This window comes from Eschrichtius robustus, chromosome 10 (assembly GCF_028021215.1).
Source record: "Eschrichtius robustus isolate mEscRob2 chromosome 10, mEscRob2.pri, whole genome shotgun sequence".
Lineage (NCBI taxonomy): Eukaryota > Metazoa > Chordata > Mammalia > Artiodactyla > Eschrichtiidae > Eschrichtius > Eschrichtius robustus.
In genome coordinates, this window is record NC_090833.1 from 93,512,519 (window position 1) to 93,531,626 (window position 19,108).

The following is a 19,108-nucleotide window of genomic DNA, read 5'->3' on the forward strand; positions in this document are numbered from 1 at the left end:
ACCCCAGCTAGGGAGCACAGAGGGGAAGAGCTGAGGTGATGATGGCACATTCCCAATCTCCAAGAAGACCCCGTGTATGACTCTCTTGGGTCTGCGGTGACAAATCACCTCAAAGTGGGTGGCTAAAACAACAGAACTTTACTCTCTTACATTTCTGGAGGTCAAAAGTCTAAAGTCAAGGTGTTGGCCAGGCTGGTTCCTTCTGGAGACTCTAGGGGAGAATGTTTTCTTGCTTTTGCTAGCTTTTTCGAGGCCGCCAGCATTCCTTGGCTCATGGCCCCTTCCTCTGACCCCAAAGCACATTGCTCCTACCTCTGCTTCTGTCATCACATCTCCTCCTCTGACTCTGACCTCCTGCCTCCCTCTTTCCTCATGAGAATCTTTCTGATTACATTGGGTCCACCCAGATAATCCAGGATAGTCTTCCTATTTCAAGATGCTCAACTCCATCACAGCTGCAGAGTCCCTTTTGCCACGTAAGGTAACATAGCCAAAGGGTCCAGTGATGAGGATGGGCATCTTTGAGGGTTATTTTTGGCCAGCTACACCATGTACCCTTCTCTCTCCTTCAAGCCGCCACTTCCCTCACCCCCTCCTCAGCTGGAGATCTTCTCATTTCACTGAGAACGCCAAAGCAATCAGTCAGCCTAGAGCCCATTCATCTTGCCAGCCCCACCCTAGCATCTTCCATCTCTCCTGAGCCTCATGGCCCATCCCAGCCAGTCTGTCCTGGAGCTCTGGGTGCCCAAAGGCTCTTCTGCTAGGTGTGGTGGTACCTCAGTGGTAGAGCTCCAGCCAGAGGGATGGCCAGAGGCAGGGAGTGCGGCAATGCCTAGACAGGTGTGGATGCTGGGAAGACACTTTCTTGAGGCCTCCCATGATCATCTTGGGAAGGGAGTGCCTGTGCAGGGTCCTGGCTCCAGCCAGTGGCATCCCAGTGTTCATGTGCATGTGAGTCCATCTGTGCTCACCTGCCAGTGAGGGTTCAGGATATTTGGGCAATGCCAGGATTGGAAAGAACTTCCACTGAACCCTTTGAATGGCATCTAGTCCATACTGGATATGTGCTAAATGGGAAATTTACCAGATTACCATGGGTTAGGAAGGCTGGGGCGGGTGCATTGCGAGGCCTCCTGGGATCCCGATGGCTGCACAAGGACTCTGTGTCAGGCATATTGGTAGGAAGGATGACTAGAGCATTGCTTCAAGGCTTATTGCCAGGCCACTAAGTCCTGAGTCAGCTAAGCAGAAAGGAGACACCAGGCTCCAACTGCTGGAGGTCTGTGGACATCTTGGGCCAGGCTGGCCTGGGCCCCTACACAGAAGAGAGCAGTGTCATGTGGGCTTGGGGGGCAGTGAGTTGGGCCCCTTCAGACTGTGCAGAGCGGGAGCATGGGGGTGGGTGAGGAGGGTGCTGGAAGTCGACTCTAGGAGCAGAGGTCTGAGGACTGCCAGCCTGCACCTCAGCCTGGCATCAGGCCTCCTCTCTCTGTTTCCCACTTACTCTGCTAGACCCCCCACATTCAACAGCCCTCTATGCTGCAGGCTGGAAGCCCCTTCCTCATGGCCTGGGTCATGTACTCCAGTCCAAGTCAATTGTCCCGCACTCTGGGAACTTCCGTCTACCTCCGTGGGGAGCTGGTCCTTGTTCCTCCAAATCCCACGAGTGACGGTTCTTTACTTTGGGAAAGATCCTTACTCCCCTGTATATAGACACCTGGCAAAATGTCTTACTTCCTATTAAAGGCTGAATTGTACCCCCCAAAGTTCATATGTTGAAGTCCTAACCCCAGTACCTCAGAATGTGACATTTTTTTTTTTTTGGTTGCACCATGCGGCATGTGGGATCTTAGTTCCCCTACCAGGGATGGAACCCATGCCCAATGCAATAGAAACGTGGAGTCTTAAACCCCGGATCTCCAGAGAAGTCCCCAGAATGTGACTTTATTTGGAGTAGAGCTTTTAAAGAGATAATTGAGTTAACATGAGGTCGTTAGGGTAGCCCCTAATCCAATATGATTGGTGCCGTTATAGGAAGGGAGAATCTGGACACAGAAACACACAGAGGGAAGACAATGTGAGGACACAGGGAGAAGATGGCCATCTATCAGCCAAGGAGAGAGACCTTAGACTTCTGGGCTCCAGAACTGTGAAGTGATAAATTCCTGTTGTTTAAGCCACATTGCCTGTGGTATTTGTTATGGCAGCTGGAGCTGACATATCCTTCCTCTGAAGGCCTGTGCACCCCCATGGCAGGAGTGGTGTCTGCAAGTGAAGACACCTTTCTCTCTCCCCAGCTGGACTCCTTCAGTGTCCTCACTCCTGCTTTCCTCCTGGGATAGTCTCCCTGCCCGGTCCTGTTTCCTTGACCACGGAGTCAGACAACAGACCTCAAGGGAAAGGGTGAGTGCTGAGGATCACGGCGGGCAATAGGGCCCCAAGACAGGAGCAAGATGAGTCTTTCATTAGTTTGTATGTTTTTTTCATGCTTGGTTTGTGGGGTGGCAGCAGTTGGATAGGAAAGCAAAGAAGGGACCACTGAAGGGTGATGGGGCTGCGGGAGGGGAGAGGCAGAAGGTTCCAGCGAGGAGACTGGGCCCTGAGGCAGAGAACAAGAGCAGAGGGGCTTGGGGGATCACTGCAGGGCTTTCCATACGGCCCCAAGCATGAACAACAGCAGGGGCCAGCTCTGTGGAGGCACAAAGGCTGTGCCAGGCCCAGGCAAGCCCGCAGCCTGCAGAGTCTGGTATGGAAACAGGGTCTGAGGACGAGCGGACGTGGGCTCAGGGAGAGGTGTGAGTCTCTGGATCTCGACGATCCAGTCGGTGAAGTAGGTGACATTGGTGAAGATGCTGGGGTAAATGGGATGACGGCAGTCAAAGCCCCAGCTGGACAGCCCCATCAGAACCCAGGCACTGGCGAAGTCACAGACGAGGGGCCCCCCGGAATCGCCCTAGGAAAGAGATGGGAGTTCATGTGGGTGACTGAGCCAGGTCTGAGAAGACCAGGTAGCAAGGTGGGGCTTATGAGTCTCTGCCATCCAGGCTCACTCAGGTGCACCTCTGTGAAAGTCCCAACACCAGCGTCCCACTGCCGAGCAGCCCTATTAGGCCATGCAGGCAGGCAGTGGAATCGTGCTATAGGAAGTTCCTGATTGACCCTCAGGACAATCACTGATCTAAACCTATCAACATATGGACCTCTGTGCCCAGCGAGGTCCTGGTGGTCCAGGACGGGCACTATCCAAGGCCGAGAAGGGACAGCTGCACCATAGGGCCCAAGAGAGCTGCTCTGTGAGTAAAGCCTGGCCAGCTAAAGCTGCGTCAGTCCCCAGCTCTTGCAATACCCTGAACTGCAGCAGCATGTGCCCACGTGGGTCCTCCTCCTTTTTCATTCATTTAGTTAGGCCTTTAATTTTTCTCTCAACTTCTTGGTTGAACATTTTCAGAAAATACCCATACCCAGGCGTGGTGGAGGCAGCCTGTTTTGCTCGGGGAGAAGATGGGGGTCCCCAGAAAGCTGCTGGAGTCCTAAAATGCTGTCAGGGCAGGACAATCTGCTTGGAAATCCCCTCACTCATCAGCCAAAGCGAAGGTCCCATCCTTGGGGGTGGGGGTGGAGGAGCAGGGGCCATAGCCATGCTTGCTGCTCCTCCACTCACCTGTCCAACATGCACATCAAGCATCCAGGGCAGCCTCCGTCTTTGGGCACAGCGGTGAAATGACAAGGCTCCTCTTTTGCGGTGCTTTTGTAAATAAGCCAATTAGCCTGCCATTGTCAGATGTGACATGTGGAAACAAGCCATGGAAGGGACAGGACAGGAAGGGAAGGGCACTTCATAGGGTCGAGGCACAAAGCTTTCCTGTGCTGAGACTCCAGGCAAGGAACAACCTAACTTTCTGATGCAGGAGAAGGGGGAGCAGTAAGTGCAGACGAGGAGAGGAGGGTTGAGCCAGGTGGGGGGGAGGAAGAGCAGTGATGTGTGCGGAGCAAGGGGGATAGATGGGACATGGGGTCACAGGGCCTTATGGTGGGGGGTTAGAATTGACCCCCATGGAGAACTGTCTAGGTTATGTCTAGCACCTGGATCACTCTGGTGCTGTGTGGAGAATGAATCAGTTGGGAGGTAGCTACAGGAGAGCAGGTGAGAGATTACTGATGGGGAGGGGCCAGGGCAGTAAGAAACAGTCAGATTTGGGGCAATATGTTGAAGGAGGCAACAGGACCTTTCAAATCTGAGCCTTTCTCACCAACCAGGGAGGAACTGCAGAGGGGAAGCAGCAGGCTGAGCACGGAGCCCTGGGGTCTCCAGCATTTAGAGGTGTGAGGGGAGGGGACCAGGTGCACAGCAGAGTAGCTGGCTAGTCCTGGTGCCCAGGAAATGGGAGTGAGACTTGCTGAAGTGCTGAGTGAGAGGAGGACTCAGGTCCACAGGTGGCTCTGGCAAGACAGGCTCTTGGGGATGTTGGTCATGTGGCTCTGGTGGCACATTGGCGACACTCCTGGGTGGAGTGGGTTAGATTCAGTGCTGCTGTGAGTCTTTTGGGGAAGGAAGACAGAGAAACTGGGAAATTGCAGGAGGGAGAGTGCTGTTGCACGTTTACACAGAAGCCAGGAAAGAGGGAGACAGAAGACGTGCAGCAGGAGAGCCTTTGGGCACCCAGAGCTCCAGGACAGACTGGCTGGGATGGGCCATGAGGCTCAGGAGAGATGGAAGATGCTAGGGTGGGGCTGGCAAGATGAATGGGCTCTAGGCTGATTGATTGCTTTGGCGTTCTCAGTGAAATGAGAAGATCTCCAGCTAAGGAGGGGGTGAGGGAAGTGGCGGCTTGAAGGAGAGAGAAGGGTACATGGTGTAGCTGGCCAAAAATAACCCTCAAAATGCCCATCCTCATCACTGGACCCTTTGGCTATGTTACCTTACGTGGCAAAAGGGACTCTGCAGCTGTGATGGAGTTGAGCATCTTGAAATAGGAAGACTATCCTGGATTATCTGGGTGGACCCAATGTAATCAGAAAGATTCTCATGAGGAAAGAGGGAGGCAGGAGGTCAGAGTCAGAGGAGGAGATGTGATGACAGAAGCAGAGGTAGGAGCAATGTGCTTTGGGGTCAGAGGAAGGGGCCATGAGCCAAGGAATGCTGGCGGCCTCGAAAAAGCTAGCAAAAGCAAGAAAACATTCTCCCCTAGAGTCTCCAGAAGGAACCAGCCTGGCCAACACCTTGACTTTAGACTTTTGACCTCCAGAAATGTAAGAGAATAAAGTTCTGTTGTTTTAGCCACCCACTTTGAGGTGATTTGTCACCGCAGACCCAAGAGAGTCATACACGGGGTCTTCTTGGAGATTGGGAATGTGCCATCATCACCTCAGCTCTTCCCCTCTGTGCTCCCTAGCTGGGGTGCCCTTGGCCCTCCCCACAGTGTACCCACCCCAAGCTGTTCAAGGCCAGGGGAAGGCCTGGTCCCTGTCCACTCCAGGCCTCAGGGATTCATGCAGATGAGCCATGTGGTTGTCTATATTATGATGGATTCTGGGCCAGTCCGAGGGAGATGGGAAGGGCTCCAATAGCCTCCTAGCCCCTGGGGAGTTCTCAGAAGGCAGAGGAAGGCCCAACACTAATGTATCCCATGCAAAGTGAGCTGCACTTTGCACTACTGAAGACACGCAGCAAACAGTATGTGTGTGTGTGTGTGTGTGTGTGTTGGGCAGGGCCAGAGCAATGAATTCTACCTTGGGTGAGAGGACAGGTCTAAGACAGGCCCAGAAGAACAGGTACAATCCAGATAGAGGGAGGCAGACCAGGCCAGGAGATTGAAAGCCAGCAGGTGTTAAGCACCTACTGAATGCCAGGCACAGTACTGAATCTTCTATAAGGACCTTATTAAGTGGAGGCCGTTAGCAACCCCATTTCACGGGTTATCTAAGGTCATAATCACTACATTACAGACTGAAGACTGGACCCAGGTCTGTCCTGCCCCACAGTCTGAGCACTGAGTGCTCCTGGGGTCTGTCTCTCCTCAGACTTGTTTCTGGGTGTCCTGTGCTGGGGGAGGGCACTTCAGTGAGAGCAGAGAGCCCCGGTTGGAGGTTGGGGACCAGAGCAGGCATGTGACAGAAGATGAATCTAGATGGAACCTCTCAGACAGGCTGTGGTGACTGAAAGGCTAAGGGGGGCAGGAGGGGCCATGTGCTGGGGCTCCTGGGTGTCCAGCTCAATGGTGTCCTCAGCCTGGGGAGAAACGAGAGGGGGTGGGGTCAAGAGGCAGAATGGATGTCCAGCAGGCAAGCAGGCAAAGGGCTCCGGCCCTGAACTCCATGGCCATGACCTCTGCAGGCTGGAAGGGAGGTCTACGGTGACAGCCAGATGGGGACTCGGGGGACTCAGCCCTTTATTTCACCTGCAGGTGCAGCTGACTCTGTGAGAACAATGGCCCAAGCCAGCCAGCCATGGGTTGTGCACTGGGAACCAAGAAAGCTGGGTCTACCTCCTACCAGGAGGGCAGGTGGCCGAGCTTCTTCCCTCTGGCTCAGCAGCTCCCCTGGGCTGACGTGAAAACGGCTGTCCGTGAGGCATTCTCAAGGACCAGGCGCATCCCATCCCTCCTGTGTGCATTTCCTGGGGTGCCAAAGCATATTACCACAAACTGGGTCACTATAAAAACAACAGAAATTTCTCTTCTCACAGTTCTGGAAACCAGAAGTCTGAAATCAAGTACCTCTGTGTCTATCCCTCAGCCCACTCTAAACTCAAAATGGTTTCATCTCGAGATTCTTAGCTAATCACATCTGCAAAGACCTATTTCCAAATCAGGTCACTTTCTGAGACTCCAGGTGGTTACAAATGTAGGGGACACTATCCAACCCACTACACCATCCTTTCGACAATCCCATGAAGGAGGCCTCAGAATCCTACAGTATAAATGAGGACATGGGCTCAGAAAGTGAAAAGACCTTCAGGGCAGAGCAGTGTCTCTAACTCCAGAACCCTAATACTCTCCCCTCCACTCCACAATGCCATCTATGTAAGAGCTCCGCACATGATGCCAGCTTGGGAGGCTGGGCCCTGAGGCGGATATGGTGGAGGTCAGGTTAGGCTTGGAGTCAGAATACGGGGGACCAGGTTGTGCTGCCTTATTTTAGGGTAGCGACTTTCCCTCTCCGGACCTGTTTGCCCACCTCTAAAATTGGGCATTACAGAGAGAGGAAAGAAATGTTTACAATTCAAATATCCAACAGTGGACTCATACCTGTAATATGTAAAAATACACAAAGAGCCCCTAAAGGAAAAGAAGACAACCCAACAGAAAAGTGAGAGGGGGGAAAATCTGGAAGGGAAACTTTAGAGAAGACATCCAATGACAATAAACATATGAAAGTACATTTAACTTGTCATCAGGGACATGCAAACCACCATAAGCTATCAAAATGAGAAAAGATGGAAAGTGCAAAGTGTTGGCGAGGATATAAACTCTCATCCAGGACTTCCCTGGTGATCCAGTGGTAAAAAATCTGCCTTCCAATGCAGGGGACGCGGGTTCAATCCCTGGTTGAGGAACTAAGATCCCAAATGCTGCGGGGGCAACTAAGCCAGCGTGCCGCAACTAATGAGCTCGTGCGCCTCAAGAGAACCTGCATGCCACAACTACAGAGCCCATGCACTCCGGAGCCCCACGCACAACAGCTAGAGAGAGAAAACCCACACACGACAACTAGAGAGAAGCCTGAGAACCACAACCAGAGAGAAACCGGAGGAGACCGCGCACCGTAACGAAAGATCCCGCATATCTCAGCAAAGATCCCTTGTGGTGCAACTAAGACACGACACAGCCAAAAAAAATAAGGAAAATAAATAAATAAAATAAATAAATATTAAACTCGCATCCACTGCTGGAATGAGTGGAAATGGTGCAACCACTTTGGAGATGTTGTTAGGAAATATCTGCCAAAGCTGAATATACACATACCTTTTAATTCAACAATTCTACTCAAGGGTTTCTGTGAAATAGAAGATAAAATATTTGGAAGTGAAATGAAATGAAAAACTTGGAAACCTCTAAAATACCCATCAAGAGTAGAACTGATCATAGAATTCAATTCACACAATAGAGTCCTGTAGAGCAATGAGACTCAACAAACTATAACTACATTTAACAGTTTGGATGAATCTCACAAATATAAAGACACGAAAGATCGACAACTGGAAATAAATTCTATTTATGGAACATTCAGAATCTAATCTAAGTTGTCAAAAGTGAAGATGGCGGTTTCTGTTGGGTGTTGGTGATAGGAAGGAGGTGTGAGTGGGACCTCTGGGGTATTGGTCATCTGTTGCGTAACTATGTGAAAGTTCATCCAACTTATGAAAACAGCATGAATAGATTCTTTTGTATGTATGTTATACTTAAATAAAAACTTTAAGGTATGCCTCATAAAAAGATGCTGTTTGAGGGTGCTGCCAGTAGATGCCCTTATGTGCAAGGGGCTTAGGAAGGGGCTATCCTGGGGGACACTGCCAAGGAATTGAGCCCAGGAAGGCATGTGGAGGGAGGAAATGGGAAGTCCCAGGGGTCTCCACAAAGACAGTAGAGGCAACACAGCCCCTCCCCTAGGGAAACTGAGGCCCCGAGAACAGGCAAGGGAAGAACAGAAATGACCTTACTCACTTGGCAGATGGCCTTTCCTGTCGAGAAGTCCCCAGCACACAGCATGTCCTCATGCACGGAGAAGTTCTTGCCTTTTCTAAGTCCGTAAAATATATTACAAAACTTGTTCTCAATGAAGCCCACCTTACCCTCCTGGAGATGGAAGGGTTCGGGCAGAGGCGCTGTGAGGATAAGGAGGAAATCAGTGAAGGGTGCTGTGGCTTAGCTACAGGCTACTCTGCCTTACTGTTCACCACTTCAACATGGACTTTTCTCAGCACAGTTGAGCCTTCAGCACTGTTTCAGTCTTCTACCTATGCCTAGTAAGCCCTCCCCCTTTTCTCAAACTTTTCCAAACTCATCCTATTCCCTCCACCTCCCTCATAGCAATAGACCACACCTCTCCTATTCTACAAAGGAAAAAGGCAAATCCACCAACACATGCCACTCAGTGGTGCTTAGCAACCATTCACCAACCTACCTACCCTTTCACAGACCATCCCATCCGCTCTCCATTTGTCTATCATTAACCTTTCCATCCATCCACCAATTCCTCTGTCCATCTACCTATCTTTCCTCTTTCCTCATGTCCCAATCATCCCCTCACACTTCCATCCATTTGCCCATTTACCCATCTTTTGATCCATCTCCACTCACTCCAACTATCTCTGCCTACCATCCTTTCACCCACCCACCCATCTTTCCTTCCACCCACTCATCCTCCCACCTACCCTTCACCCATCCACCCTCTCATCCAATCACTCATTTACTCCTCTGTCCTTGTGTTCAGTATCTTTTAGACACTAATGATACACAGGAACATTCTTAGTTGGGGGAGACAGGGATACCGAGCAGGGCCCTGAGGGGCTCCTGGGCACAAAGGCTTTCTGTGTCCCCCATTTCTTTGATTACAGGAAATAGACTTCATTCAGCCTCCATGACCTTCTCTGAGTTCCAACGGGCAGATTCAAGCAGGTGTTAATCAGGGAAGGGAGGGGATGCGAGACCAGTGAGAAACAGTCAAGAGAAACACAGTGCAGGCTTGGGGCAAGGTCCTGGCTCCCCAACAATGGATATACAAAACAATTTCTTTGAGCTGTTTTGCAGATACTGAAACCCCCTCCAGGTGGGAGAAGTTAATGATTAACAATGGTATGCTGCCCACAAGCATGTAGAGCCCAGACCAGTTGGAACCTGAAGGTTGATGATGCTGACTCTTACTTACCTCACCCCCACCTCATCAGCAGGACGTCCAAGAGCTGATCATGCCCTCTTTGAACCATTACTATGAAACTTCTCACTATCCTCTCCAAGTAGAGACACAGTTTTTCGAGGCAGGAGCCCACTGTGTCCCCGTTTGCCTGGCAAAGTAATAAAGCTATCCTTTTCTACTTCACCCAAAACTCTGTCTCCAAGATTCTATTTAGCACTGGTGTACAGGGAAGCTGAGCTTTTTGTATCAACAGGGTAAATGAAGTAAATAAGTAGAATTGTTTTAGATCTAATAAGTGGTGTAAAGGAAATAAAACAGGGACATATGCTATTAGAGGTTGCCTGTTTTAGCTCATATGATCAAGTAAAACTCCTCAGAGGAGCAGCTGAGTTGTACATGTAAAGAAGTGAGTCATGCCAAGGTTAGCAGGGAGAGCAAGTGAGGCCAGGGAGGCAGCCAAGGTGAAGGCCCTGAGGTGGCGAAGGCCTTGGCGTTTTCAAGCAGGAAGGAGGCCTGCTGGCTGGGATGGTGTGGGTGAGGGATGTAGTAGGAGATGAGCAGAGAGGAATTGGGGCCAACATTACACAGGGCCTGAGAGCCAAGGAAGGGAGTTATGACTTTTTTCTAGGTATAAATGAGAAGGCACTGAGGGTAATGAGCAGGGAACTGGCATGACTCCTGCTTTAAAGAAAACACTCAGACAGCTATGTGGAGACTAAAGTATAGCACACAGGGTGGGATCTCAGAGACCAGTCTGGAGGTACAGGGAAGCAATTATGGTCTATAGGACCAGGGTGGCAGCAGTGGGGTACCTACCAGGTGCCTGGCCCTGCCCGGGCCACAGGCTGGGATATTAAAACAAGAAAGACAGGGTTTCTGTCCTCAAGGAGGGACAGTCTGTGTGTGTGTGTGTGTGTGTGTGTGTGTGAGAAATGTGGTGTATGTGTGGTGTGTATGTGTTGTGTATGTGGTGTGAGAATGCTGGGAACCTGGTTGTTTGTCCTATGATTAGGGAGTGTTCATGACATACTAGTAGGCAAGGACCAGGGATGCTGGCACATCCCACCCAATGAAGACAGGGTCTGTTCAAAATGCCTGTAGCACCTCTGTTGAGAAACACGGTACCAAATTATGACCCTACAAATAATTAAAATATATATTCTTTTTCCCCTTAATTTTGCACCACAAGCATTTCCCCCAACCATAAATACTCCTTTCTTTAATAAAGACTCTGGCTCATAAGTCTTTGCCTACATTTCTCCTCTTTCAATCTTAAAAAACATAATTTTTTTCCTGCGTTATGCAGTGCACCTAACAAGCTTCCAAAGTAGATAGCTGAGCTGCGTTGGGAGAAGAGCAAAGTGAGGTTCAGAGAGTGAAACAGTCTTAAGTCATAATCATTCTAACTTCATCAGGCAGGCTCAGAGGTCAGAAGTCGTACGTGTGTTTTCCTTCCACTTTTCCCAAGCTCCTCTTGTGGCAATGGGAAATCAGGGTGTTTGTTTGTCAGTGGCCTGCAATGGACCAGGCCCCAAGCATGACCTTTGAGTTGAATCAAGTCATCTCAGATCCATGGTTGATTAAAAGCTTGGAATCCAGAACCAGAAAGACTTCAAGAACCCAGAATCTTGATTCCAAAAGTCAAAGATTCCCAGACTTTCAGTGTAAACCTTTGCACTTAGGGAACACTGAAGCTTTACAATCACACACTTTCAGAACTAGAACTAGAATGGTCCACTCCTCTAGAAATGACGCTTAGTGGGCCAAGGTCCAGTGCTTCTTTGCTTGGGGACCCCTCAGGAGGAGCCACACCTCCCTTCTTCCCTCCTTTGTCCTTCTCCCCTTCCTCCTCCCCACCCTCATCTGCCGCCAACCCGACTCTCCTACACCCTCTCACTTTCCTCGTTGAGCATCCCCCAGCCAGTTATCCAGCAGGATGAGTTACTGGGTAGCTGCATGCCAGGGACTGGGAGGCAGGCAGGGATGATGTAGGAGGTGAAATTCACAGGAAAGAGCAGCTGCAACATGGCTATGTCACTCCCGAAGGGATGTAACTTCTCAAAGTCTGGGTGCATGATAATCCGGCTCAGTGACATCTCTCGGGTGTGCTGGGTGTGCTGGTGCAGCTGGGTGCTTCCTAACAGAACCCGGTAGTTCTCCGGGGCGTGAGATTTTCTGGAGGAAGAAGGGCACATTGTCACCATCATCTCTGCGTGTGGGCTAGCTCTTTCCCTGCATCCTCATCTAACTGCCCACAGGCCTCTACCCCACATGATGCTAGACAGCTTTTATCTCCCCATTTCTAGCGTTCAGGAGTCCTTCTTTCTTGGGGCTAATTGCTATCCTACTTACAACCTCAGACACACGGCTTCTCCATCACACACTAGAATCAGAGGAGCATTGAATCCTTGTGCTGGAAAGATCCTTGGTGGCGTATCAAATGAAGGTCTTTGATTGTACACAGGAGGAGTTCTGGCTCAATCCCAGCTCTAACTTTACCCTTCCCAAGACTCCCTACAGTCCACCTTCTGGCCCCACACTCTTCCTGACCTCTCCTTTCTTTAAACACCTTCCTGCCCAAGGGCTGCTTCTCCACTTAGTTATAAGGACTCACAAAAGATTTGTTCAATAAATGAGCAAATGAGTGCAGGAAACAGAACCTTGCCTTGTTCCCTGAACACAGGTGCTGAAACTTCCCACCTCCCTGACTGTTTGCACGGCTCATCCACCTGGAGACCCACTCATGCTCCCCTTGCCCAAACCCTTCCCCTCCAGCAAGCCCCTCGCTCAGCATAGCCCTTCTCCGGAACCCCCAGCCCATGCATCTGCCCTTCTCACCCATGTTGGGCCTTCTCTTGTGACAGGATGGAGACAGGGTGAGGTGGGGACTTGCCACCCCTGATGTCACAGAGGGGCTTGCGTGGATCATCGTATGGAGTAGGCGCCAATAGGACTCTAAGTTCCGAAAGTTCCAGCTCCCAGACCTGGGCTGTGATGCCCCAGCTCCCTGGGGACCCCTCCTCATCTGTTCAGACCCAGGCACTGAGCCAGGCCCAGGACGGCCAGGGGAATTAGACTCCTGAGCAGCCATGTCACTCTCCCAGGGAGCCCCAATTCCCACCTATGCAGCCTGGCACCATGGCTCCCCACAACGCACGCCAGCGGCCATGACTACTCCTGGGCACACAGCTGTGCAGGAGTAATAAGAAGAATTGCCCAGCTGCTGGCCAGACATGCGGTCCCAGGTCCCTGCCTAGAATCTGACACCTGGAAATGTGGGGACGTTAAGAAGAAGCTGTGATCTGAGATTGGTCCACACTGCATGGCAGCCAGGACGGACACTGCCACTCTCCTGAGGCACATCTGTGTTGAAGGACAGGCACAGGGGCTGATGGCAGAGCATGAGGCGGATCTGAGCAGGTGAGCAAGGAGGACAGTCCAGGTGGAGGGTACACAGGCCAAAGGCAGGAATGACATGCATCTGAAGGCCACAGACTGCCCCAGAGAAAAGCCCAGAGGAGCTGACGTGGGATGCCCATCACCCCTCTTCTCCTCTTCCCCCATATCCCCCTCCCCTGCCAGTGCCTGTGCTGGCACCCTGGAAGGAGGACTTACTTCAGAAAGCAGTGGGCAGTGGAAACGACCCAGTGAGAGTTAATGAGGACAGCTCCACAGACGTGTGAGCCCTGGTACTGCAAGCTGGCCTGCCATGGCCACTGGCCAGCCACCACGTCCTGGCCACCGTAGATCTTCCCCATCACCTTGGGTTTCCCGCACACTGTGGAGACTCCCCTGCCACCTACGATAGAGACACTAGTAGTACCCCAAATGCCACTACCAGGAAGGCCCTGTCCACTTCATAGATGGGAAAACCAAGGCCAAGCGTCCAGTGGCCTAGCCAAAATGACAGCGCTACCTGGACTCTACTTTCACTGGCTGCCCCTGAGAATTGGACAGAGCAAGCCCTGTGGGGATGAGGACCCAGAGGTCTGGTGGGATGGGGCAAGGGGGGACCTAAGGTAGCCACAGCAGCTCACAGCAGCATCTCCAGGGAGAAGGACATCCCCGAGTGAGGCTGCCAAGGGCTGGGCACGTCACACACCTTATTTCCCTCAACTAGCACACCTCAATGCCTACTCTTGTAGATCAAAGAACTAAAGGTCTCGGAAGTTGCCAACATTACTTGCTCAAGATCATGGCTTCTAAGGGCCTGTGCCTCCTCCATGTCACCCCGGTGTCTTAGGGAGGGAGATTTGCAGTCTGTGGTGCTGTGTGAGCTGGGGAAAGTCATTCCCCCTCTCTGACTCAGGATTCTACATTTCTAAAAGAAGAGGGAGTGGGCTAATGAAGACAGCCCTGGCTCTAGGACTCACACCTGGGAGGGCAGGGGGTGTGCCCAGGCCCCCTGAGAGCGGGCATCTTGGTCTAGGGCCTGCGCTCCCAGGGCCTCACGGAGGGGAATGAGACCCGCGGCCCTGGACTCAGGGCCACTCGTTCATCAGTCCTGGTGCTTTCCTCCACCCAGCCACCCAGCCTCAGGGTCAGACCCTGCTATGTCCCCACTTCCACAGTCCCACAGAGGTCCCACAGTCCCACAGAGGCACTTCCCACCCAGAGGCTCCACAGTGGGGAGTCGGTGACCCACCTGTGTTGAGGGGGTCTCTGGGCTGCCTGGTTGCTGGCCAGGGCAGAGAAAAGATGAAATTCAGTGACTCAGGGCACCCAGGCCCTGGTCACAGCCGGCCCCCTCAGGCCCTGCAGTTTAGGCCGTTTCAGCCCTCAACAGAGGCCCCAACGCACCTGTGGCTCCCGGGGCCAACCGCTGCGCTTCCGGAGTCGGAGCGCTGCCCTCCACCGCTCCGCCCGCACCTGGAGCCCAGCCGGGGGCGGCCGTGGCCGTGGCCGTGGCCGGGGACCCTCGCAGCTCCAGGGTGGCCACGGGCAGCAGCAGCAGCCAGAGAAGGGCCACAGGCTGGCCTCGGCCTTGGGCGATCCACGCCTCCGTGCCCATTGCCAGGGTTGCTGACTCCCGCCTGACCCCACCCTGGCCCTGCCTGACCTTGCCCTGACCCCGCCTCAGCCCAGCCCTCATTCCACCCTGACCTTCTTCATAACCTTTTAAACAACTCTACTAAGATATAATTTATATACCATGAAGTTCACTTATTATTATACAAGGGACAATTCAATGATTTTCTGTACATTTTTTAAAATTTATTTGTTTATTTATATTTAAATAAACTTTTTGTTTTAGATTTATGAAAAAGTTGCAAAGACAGTACAAGGAGTTCCAAGGTCCCCCTCACCCACTTTCCCCTAATATTAAGATCTTATATTACTATGGCACATTTATCACAACTAGTGAGCCAATATTGAGACATTAATATTAACTGAGGTCCATTCTTTCTTTTTTTAAATTTTTTTAAGCTTAAGGTGTATAGCATAATGATTCGACTTCCATGCATCATGAAATGATCATCAGAATAAATTTAGTGAACATCCATCATCCCACATAGACACAAAATTAAAGAAATGGAAAAAAATTTTTTTCCTTGTGATGAGAACTCTTAGGATTTACTCTATCAACTGTCATGTATAACATACAGCAGTGTTAATTATATTTATCATGTTGTCCATTACATCCCTAGTACTTATTTATTGCATAACTGGGAGTTTGTACCTTTGACTGCAGCTAACCAGTTCTCCCTCCCCCAGTCTCCGGCCTCTGGTAACCACAAATCCGATCTCCTTTCCTATGAATTTGTTTGTTTTTGAAGTATAATTGATGTACAATGAAATGCTATGTTAGTTCCTGTTACACAACATAGTGATTGGTTATTTCTGTACATTTCAAAATGATAAGTATAGTTATGATATGTCACCATACAAATATATCACATAATTATTGACTATATTCCCCACAGTGTACATTTCATACTCATTTATTTTGCAACTGAAATTTTGTACCTCTTCATCTCCCTCACCTATTGCTTTCTTTCCCCCAACACTCTCCCGTCTGGCAAGCACCTGTTTGTTCTCTGTATCTATAACTCTGTCTCTGTTTTGTTAGGTTTCTTCATTTGTTTTATTTTTTAGATTGCATATATAAGTGTAATCATACAGTACTTGCCTTTGTCTGACTTACTTCACTTAACATAATACCCTCACGGTCCATCCATGTTGTTGCAAACGGCAAGATCCCGTTCTCTATCAGATATGTGATTTGCAAGATTTTCTCCAAGTCTGTAGCTTGTTTACTCATTCTTTCAACAGTGGTGCTCAAAGAGCAAAAGTTTTTAATTTTGATGAAGTTTGATTTACTAATCTTTTCTTGTATGGATCATGTTTTTGATGTTATATCTAATAGATCATGAAGAGTTTCTTCTATGTTTTCTTTGAGAAATTTTAGGGGTTGTTTCTTACATGTGGATCTGTGATCAAGTTTTAGTTCATTTTTGTCTAGTGTGATGTAAGTTTCTGTTTCTTTGCTTTGGGTTTTTCCTGTGGATATCCATTTATCCCTGCACCTTTCCTTGGTTAAAAAAAGAAAGGTTAGTCTTTCTTGTATTGAATTGTCTTGGGACCTCTGTTGAAAATCAATTCATAATAAAAATTGTTTTATTTCTGGACTCTTAATTCTGTGCCATTGAACTGTATTCCTTTCCTTGTGCCTGAAACCCACTGTCTAGATTAATACGTATTATAGTAGAATTTGACGTCAGGTGGTGAAAGTTCTCCAGCTTTATTCTTTTGCCAAACTGTTTAGGCTATTCTGCATCTTTTGCATTTCCATATGAATTTTAGGATCAGCTGTCAAATTCTACACAAAAAGAGCCTGCTAGAATATTCACAGGGACTGCATTGAATTTTTATAGATCAATTTGAGGAGAATTGCTTTCTTTTTTTTACTTAAAAATTTATTTATTTATTTATTTATCCATTTTTGGTTGCTTTGTGTCTTCGTTGCTGCGTGTGGGCTTTCTCTAGTTGTGGTGAGTGGGGGCTACTCTTGGTTGCAACGTGCAGGCTTCTCATTGTGGTGGCTTCTCTTGTTGTGGAGCGTGGGCTCTAGGCACGTGGGCTTTAGTAGTTGTGGCACACGGCTCAGTAGCTGTGGCTCACCGTCTTTAGAGCGCTGGCTTGTAGTTGTGCCTCATGGGCTTAGTTGCTCCGCGACATGTGGGATCTTCCTGGACCAGAGCTCGAACCTGTGTCCCCTGCATTGGCAGGAGGATTCTTAACCACTGCACCACCAGGGAAGTCCGAGAATTGCTTTCGTGATAATATGAAGTCTCCTGATCTATGAACAAGAAATGTTTCTGTTTATATAGATCTTTAATTTCTCTCAGCAATGTTTTGTAGTTTTCAGTGTACAGATCTTGCGGCTCTTTATTAAATTTATTTCTAAGTATTTTATTCTTTTCCATGCTACTGTGAATGAAATCATTTTGTTAATTTCCTTTTCATATTTTTGTACTTAGTATATAGAAATGAAATTTATTTTTATAAGAAATGTTTCCTGTGACCTTCTTAAACTTGTTTATTCATTCTAGTCTGTTTTGTTTTGTTGTATTTTGTTTTCGTGGGATCATTGGTGTTTTCTAACACATAGGATCATGTCCTCTGTAATAAAAGTTCTAATTCTGCCATTTAAAGTTGGATGCCTTTAATTTCTTCTTTCTCTCCTACCTTCTTTTTTTTCTTTTTCCCTTCTTTCCTTCCTTCCTTCCTTCCCACCTTTCTTTCCTCCACGTCTTAGAGACTATATTTTAAGGACCTTGCTTTTCAAATATGGTCTATCAATCTTTGTCTTTAACTTTGTTTCATCTGTTCACATTCAATGTGATTATTGATATGGTTGGAATTACATTTTCCACTTTGGTATTTGTTTTCTGTATGTCTCTTATCTTTCCCCCCACTTTTGAGACAGGCTGGGACCTGGGACCCTTTGCTGCAGTGCTACAGCAGATTTCTATAAACTGGTGTATGCATGGGTGAGAGTCCCACCTGTGGGTTAGGTTCCTACAGATGAAATACAACTGTCTGGTTTCCAGGCTCGATCACCCTGATGGGCAGTGGACGGGGGGCACCCTCCTTCAGTGGCCCTTTCTGAAAGCTTGCAGGTTGGTGCCTGAAGAGACAGCTGCAGGGTCAGGTTGAAATGGCAATCTCTCTCTTTCTCTTTCTCTTTTACAGTCTTTTCTGTCCCTCCTCCCTTTACCTCTGCCTTGGTCCTTATACCTGCACTCCCATCCCCTTTATCCTGAAAACTTCTTGTTTGTGTCTAAGTTTTTGTCATTGGTATCTTTGTTTTATGAGTTTTGTCTCTCCAACTGCTCCTACAAGTCTCTGCTAACATTGTGGGCATGGTGAAGCTCTTAAACCCTGAAATACAAACGGATCCCACATTGTCTGAGACTCGACTCCAGCCTTGGGTTACTTAGTGAGATTTTAAAGAAGAAAAAATGAAGAGAGGGGCTTGCACCTCTCTCCTCTGCCTTTGCAATGTAACTATTCTGCCTGGACTCTCAGGGACTCCCTGATCCATCCGTAGTCCCCCAGACTGAGGGGGAAAAAAAGAGACCTTTTTAAATTCAAGCAGGAAAACTAAGAGATCTCTGATTTTGTAAAAATTAACTTGTGTGGCTTAAGCTTGTGGGTTAAATTAATACAGACCTGTCTGTATTATCAACATTAAGTATAATACTTCTATCGTACCTAGGGTTACTGGAAGTCAATAAGTGCGTATTGTTTCTGTGATAAAATCTGTTAGCAAGGAAAATAACCTGATATGATTAAACTTTTAAGTAAATATGACTGGATAAGAGCTTTTTAGTAAACTCACTGGGAATAATCATGTTTTCAAAATGTCCATCTAGAACAGTCCCTCCAAATTTTGGTAACTTGAAACTAAATTAAGTTAAAGGATAGGAATCCATTGAGTATCCAGGCCATTTCAAATAAGATGAAATATTGGAACATCAATTGCTAAACAGGTCTAAATTTACCTACTTTTGTTTTCTTGTGAGAGGGAAAGTAAGGATGTTTGGGTTTATTAGACACATATCTTACATCACATTAAGGAAAGAAATTGTGCTTTGGGAAGATACATGGGATCTTCCCAAGAGTTTATGGGATATTCCAATCAGGGAATGCTAATGTAAAAGACATTTCGTTGTGACATAAGGAAGGTAGGATGTGTGCTTTCAGAAAAGAAGGTATGTGGAATGGAAATGTATTTCGTTAAATGGAA

The 19,108-nt window shown here is 48.7% G+C and overlaps 1 protein-coding gene across 1 annotated transcript; it reads right to left on the reverse strand.

Annotated features, from left to right (window-relative positions):
* Positions 1-2,635: 2,635 nt before the first annotated feature.
* LOC137770987 (putative serine protease 47) lies at positions 2,636-14,947 on the reverse strand. The gene is made up of 5 exons (XM_068554013.1): positions 14,656-14,947; positions 13,471-13,654; positions 11,753-12,030; positions 8,664-8,824; positions 2,636-2,953 (listed from the first exon to the last, which is right to left on the reverse strand). The coding sequence occupies exons 1-5, from the start codon at positions 14,945-14,947 to the stop codon at positions 2,636-2,638; spliced, it is 1,233 nt and encodes a 410-aa protein (XP_068410114.1).
* Between the last annotated feature and the right edge of the window lie 4,161 nt (positions 14,948-19,108).